We start from the raw sequence: 6,000 nt of genomic DNA, 5'->3' as shown, positions 1-6,000 counted from the left end.
CTAGGAATCTGACAACCCCACTTCCCATGCAGCCAGCACAGGGATTGAGGCCTGTTTTTACCCTTTATCCCCCCAAATCCTAACTGATGTTCTTGCCCCAAGGCTTTGCGTGGTGCTGCCATCTGGTGGGTACAGATGACCACTGACAACCCTCTCTGAAGAGTGAACGGTCATTGGCCAAGACGGGTTCACTGTTCTTTAACCCTCAGGTCGGGTACCCTATGCAGAATGTAATCAGTTGGTGGCTGAACTCTATTAGTGACTGGCTTTTTCTAACTCTAGTATCAAAGGTATTTTGAATGAAGGCTTAGTGTTGCGGAAGTGACAGTGTGGTCGTACTTGTGGGCAAGAAGTCCTACTTAGCTCGCCCTCAGTCACATCAAGAGAACAGCTGCCTACCCAATGTAGACAAGCCCCATTGAGAATCTTCAGCCCCACTGTATGTGCCTCAAGGCGCTCACTCTCCTCCTGGGGCAGGAGTTGAAGGAGACCCTAGATTCCAACTCTCAGGGCAAGTTTAAAGAACTACTTTGTACTGGAGTCTCGGCTAGGCCTGGTCACACCTGTATCTGATTAACTCCTCACAATGATCCCCTGCAGGAGGTAGGATTTATTTAAAGTAAAGGCGATGAAACGCTTAGGAATTAGATAAATGAAGGAACTTGAGAATCAGAAACATCCGTACAGTCCAAGGATGATGTTTAGCAGCTTCCCATGCTCAGAAAAGAGGCCCGTATTGACACAGTGAAAGTCGGATTGTATCTACCTGTCTAGAGCAAAGCGGGCAGAGTCTAGGACAACTGGTTATTGACACAAAACCTCAGAAGCATAACAATTACTTGTTGGGTTGGATATACAGTAACTGAATTCAGGACTAAAGGTATGAATTTCTACCCAGGTATTGTTTATAAAGGAGCTTGCAAAGGGACTAACATTTTTCAGACCTGGGACTACAAAATGTTTGTGAGCAAAGTCTTTGTGCTCCCTCCCACTTCCTCTGTTTGTAATCAAGGAATTAGTGGTCTTAAGTGGAAAGTTAAGGGTACTGTGGGCAACCAGTACCTGAAAGAAACCAGTCTTTCATTTTGAATATCTTCACCTATGCAGATCACTGCACCACTGATGGTTAAGACAGACATTATGAATAGAAAGCCAATGTGCCGGAGCCCAGCTAACCAAGATGAAATGAGCCCCTTGGTGCCCATAGCTTTAGTTCCTGTTAGTTTCCATTAGGAGAGACAGGGCTAATACTGGTAGGTAGAGAAACCAAGAATTGCTGAACAGCAGGATGGAGATCACGGAGCTGAGCTCTGGCCTGGAAAGCGAGTGACCGTAACTGGAAAGAAACTCACACAATCCTAAGAACCTACATTGTGTCCTGCTCTAATTAAAACCCTTTCTGGAACATTCTCTCAGGCAATGTTCACAACCCATCCTCAGTAAGGTACTGTCTACCTACATTTGATACATGGGAGAAATTGAGCCCTACTGACTTTTTGGAACTTGTCCAGGCTCTCATAACTAATACATGGTGGATGTGGGATTAGAACCCTGGAGTCTGCCTGCACCCCCAGAGAAAATTCTTCAAAATGGTCAACTCAACCCTGCGACTTTTCAGAGAGGAGAACCTGTTCTGCATTCTTCTTTTGTTGTATTCATCCCCTCTACAGTTACACATTGTCTTAGAGGATCAGCTGTACAAAATTTAAGATCACACAGTTCACTTCTTTTTTTTTCTTGACACTCACCTTTTAAACTTGGGGTTTTATTTTTTCCCATGAAAAAAGTGAAAGGAATGAGTATTGGCTCCTCTGTCTAGCCCTGTGGTGGTTTAGGAAGATCCCGAGAAGGGCTGATCTTCCAGGGCTCCTCCTGGGAGAGGGGGCAGAATAGAAGGAACGATTACGCCTTAGCCTGTACTCCAGGGTGTTGCTCCTAAGTCTGTCCAACCAGAAGAAAGTTCAGATCCTTTATTGTGAGCCGGATTATACTAACAGAAAAAAGGGAGAGACAAGTTTTACTCTCTCCTGGAGGCTGATTTCTCTTTTTTTTTCAGAAATTTTGTACATTCTCTCCTCTCATGTATGTGTCTCCTACATACCAACCACACTATTCTTCTTCCCCTCCTATGTCCCAGCCCACCCCAACACACACCCACTGTTCCCTCTCCCAGCTGTAGATCAAGGGACATCTTCCAGGGTCCTTAGTTGGTATCTGTTTTCATAGCATCTTTGGGGAGGTTTTGTAAGCAAAACACTGGTAGATGGGCCTTTGGCTGATGGGACCATAAGGTGCCCTTCTTTGGTTTTGTGCCCTCTTTCTTTTGTGGGGCCCGTTGTTTGATCCAGAAGATATTCCAGGAGGGAGCTGCCCTGGGTATTTCTGTGGCTGCTTGGAAGGCTGATACATGACAAGGTGGGCATGCAGCAGGCTGCCTGCCGGGCTCTTAGGCCAAAAGAATAAAGCAACTCAGAGATGGAGAAGAGGTGGGGAATCTGTGTTGTAAAACGTCTTTGTTTAAAGGAATTCTGTTCAGCTGCTGAAAATGGGGTGTTCAGCAGAAGAGGAGAGTATGAGTAAACATTGGCACTAAGAACAAACACAGCAGCATCAGCCTCAGCGTCTGGCCTGCCCCTGTGCTCAGTCACAGTTATCTGCGCGCTCTCCTATGGAAATCACAAACAACATGTATAAGGGCTCTACAGTTCAGAGAGACCTTAATTTCCCCCAAGGGCATTTCCTTGCAGGGTTTCCTTATGCACTGGATAACCCTGGTCCCACATGAATGACAGCTGGGCTTACAGGACACATGCATGTCCTGGGAGCTGTGTAGACTTGAAGAAAAACCTAGATGGGGCCAAAAGTGGGGCAGGCGGGGGTGGGGGGGAAGTGGTAGAGAGTCATCTAATAGGTCACCAATGTGGCATCTGGGAGATTCTCGAGCCAGGTTTAGGGTCAGGTCTGGACACACTCAGGATGCCAGTGGCTGAAGGGTGGAGGGCAGGGTGGAGGCCCAAGTGAGGCCAAGGAAGGAGTGAACGCCCTTGGGGCCTGCACTTTCTTGGCTTCTGAACTGCGTCCTGGCAACCAAGAAAAGATTCCAGGAGTTGACTAGTGGCACAGTGGAGGAGCCCCGGGGATGAAAGACGCTGACCCGTGCAACCCTCCAAAACCGGAGATTCCTGCTCAAAAGCAAAAGATGGAATTCCCCTAACGGAGGAAGCTGCCGACTTAAGTGCTGGGACTGGCAGCGCTCCCTCTCTGGGAGCTTCGGGTTTGGGGCAGCCTGTGCGGGCTCGGGTGGAGACCCAGGCGAGTCCCTGGGGGCGGGAGCCAGGGGCGACCAGCAGGTGGGGCCCGGGGGCTGGACTCCGCCCCCCGCTCCCGCCCCGTTGGTCCGCGACCGCCCAGCACCGGCCCCTCTCCCGAGCCGGAGCGCGATTGGTGGCGGCGCTTGTCGCTCGGAGGGGGCCGGGCTGCTCTGCTTCGCGGCTCTACCCGCCGCAGCTGCCGCTGCCGTGGTCCTCCTAGCAGCGCGGGCCGGTCGGACCGCCAAGGCAGCTGGCGTTGGCTATGGGAAGCGGCGTGGCCGCAGATACAGGCAGTGGCAAAGTTTCCCAGACGTGCACATCTGGGCGCGCGGCTGCCGACTATCCGTGACCCCTCTAGGAAGGGCTCAGGGATTTTTAATTTGGAAAAAAATTCACCTGGTTTCCTTTGTCAAGCTCTCCCCGGGTGGCCAGCGGCAGGAGCTGCAAACTTGGGCACGGCGGCTTCACCGGCAGCGGACTGGGCTTTGGAGAACGTCGGGACTCAGGTGCTGGGGCAGCCAGCGGCTCCGGAAGTGCTACGGGGTGTGAGCGCGGGGGAGTCCGGGACGCGAGACAAGGAAGGGCCCCCGGGAGCTCTATATGGAGGAAGGAGCCCAGAATGGTGTGCACCAGGAAGACCAAAACTTTGGTGTCCACTTGCGTGATCCTGAGCGGCATGACTAACATCATCTGCCTGCTCTACGTGGGCTGGGTCACCAACTACATCGCCAGCGTGTATGTGCGGGGGCAGGAGCCGGCGCCCGACAAGAAGCTGGAGGAAGACAAAGGGGACACTCTGAAGATTATTGAGCGGCTGGACCACCTGGAGAATGTCATCAAGCAGCACATTCAAGGTACGGGCGCCCCGGAAACTTGGGTCGCGCATGAGGCCCGGGAGTGCCCAGCGCCGCTCAGGGTGCGCTGGGGCTGGTGCGTATCAACTCAGCCACGGCGGGGCTCGGGGCCGCAGACGCGCTGTAGTGGTGGGGCCTGCGTGTGAGCTCCTGCCGGCGCGGGGGAACCCTTCGTGTCTGCGGCCGTGAGCGCTTCCCCAGGGCACACGTGTGTGCGCAGGGCTGCACGCGCGGGTGTGTGCAGCTAGCTGGCGGTATGGGGGCGCGCTGCGCACGTGTCCAAATGTGCGTGTGACTCTGGGCTGCTTGCTCGCGGGCTCTCGGGATGGCCCACAAGTCCGGCTCAGTGTGTGTGCGTGTGAATGTTTGTGTGTGTACACTAGAGAACGCGCGGGCAAACGAGCTTTTTTAGCCACTGTAGGCGTCAGGCGAGATGCCCGCTCGGCGGCCCTGACTGTTGGCAATTAAGACCAGCAGGCTGCCGGACAAGCGAGGCTAGGAAAATTGCGTTGTCTCAGCCCCAGCCCCAGCTTTGCTGTGCTCCGTCAGTAAGCGATGGGGAATGCACGGGTCCCTCTGTGGTTGGAGGGCCGTTTGAACCTATAGCAGTTCCTAGTCCCACCACAACCCGCGGGTCCAGGACCCTCTCCAGGAGCAGGTGTCAACGTCGGGAAGTAGCGCTGGAGCCTCAGCTCCGTCCACTGTGATGGTGCCTCCGCCCAAGACTGGAAGAACACGCCCTGGGCTGCGCCTTCCGCGCGAGGCGGCCGCCACCAAGTACCCGCCGATCCTGCAGGTAGCTCCACTCTCAGGCCCTGGGAGCAGCCGGGGCGGAGCAGGCAGACCTAGCTGGGTTGGGTCTGAAGTGTAAGGCTACGCTGGTTGGGTGCGCTCCAGACCAGAGCGGGGGTCCAAAGGGAGGGTGGGGGTTGCAGGGCGCTCTCCCGAGGCGACCTGGTCAATGAGCTGTCAGAGGAAGGGGATGGAGTTCCGGGCTCCAGGAGCACTGATGCCGGGTGTGCACACACATGCGCGCTCACGTCCACACTTCTTCGCCTTCCCGCGCCCCCTGCTTTCTACCAGGCGTGTGAGCTTCTTAAGGGCAGGGCCGAGCCTAGTTCGCCTGGAAACCTAGCAAGCGCACCAGGCTCTGGGGCCAGCGCAGGGCAAACCTTGGCAAAATTAAGTTGACCTGAAGCCTTCTCGTCCCCCTCCCCCCGCCCCCAGCACGCCCTTTTGTTTACACGTGGATGTCTCAATTCCAACGCTTTCACCTGCTGCCCTTGCCAGGGTAGCTAGAGATGGCTACTTCGTCTGAATTTAGTGTTTCCCCAGGTGTCCAGAATAGTTCCTTCCCAGGAGGGGAAGATTAAGGGAGGTGCAGCTGAGTGCAAGAGGAGCGTCCACACCCATACTGCGTCCTGACTAATGACTTCAGAACAAGCCCATGGCTTCGGCCTCTCCCCAGAAAAAAGGGACATTGACAGCTGCTGCTTCAGACCAACCTCTGCCTCTCAACCTGGCACTGGGCTTGGAAAGCAATTTACCTATCTGTGGGTGCCTGCTGCTGTTGTTTCTTACCAGTCCTTTTCTATCCCGTAGGTCTGGATTGACAATTAATCAGCAATAGAAGTGCTGTATTTCCCCCGGGGTGATTCAGAATGTTCCCCGGGAGACACAAAGCTCTGCCTTACTTTGACATTTCTAGTTTGACGACAGATTTTGAGAGATTTTCATTCACAGATTGTGTGTGTGTGTGTGTGTGTGTGTGTGTGTGTGTGTGTGTTCCTGGAAAATGATTCTCTTGTGCTTTTCTATCTGGTCAGGCAGGAGGC

General features: G+C 53.9%; 1 protein-coding gene across 2 annotated transcripts in view; it reads left to right on the top strand.

Annotated features, from left to right (window-relative positions):
- Window positions 1-3,456: 3,456 nt before the first annotated feature.
- Window positions 3,457-6,000, top strand: part of GALNT18 (polypeptide N-acetylgalactosaminyltransferase 18) — a 367,520-nt gene continuing 364,976 nt past the window's right edge. Inside the window, exon 1 of one of the 2 annotated variants that reach the window (XM_039471355.2) lies at window positions 3,457-4,165. In XM_039471355.2, the coding sequence (XP_039327289.1) occupies window positions 3,931-4,165 (235 nt within the window). In that variant the 5' untranslated portion in view covers window positions 3,457-3,930. The remainder of the gene's footprint in view (window positions 4,166-6,000) is intronic. The other variant, XM_074401094.1, reaches the window with a different exon arrangement.

Source organism: Saimiri boliviensis, chromosome 6, assembly GCF_048565385.1.
Source record: "Saimiri boliviensis isolate mSaiBol1 chromosome 6, mSaiBol1.pri, whole genome shotgun sequence".
In the NCBI taxonomy this organism is placed as follows: domain Eukaryota; kingdom Metazoa; phylum Chordata; class Mammalia; order Primates; family Cebidae; genus Saimiri; species Saimiri boliviensis.
This window is presented reverse-complemented; position numbering and strand designations above follow the sequence as displayed.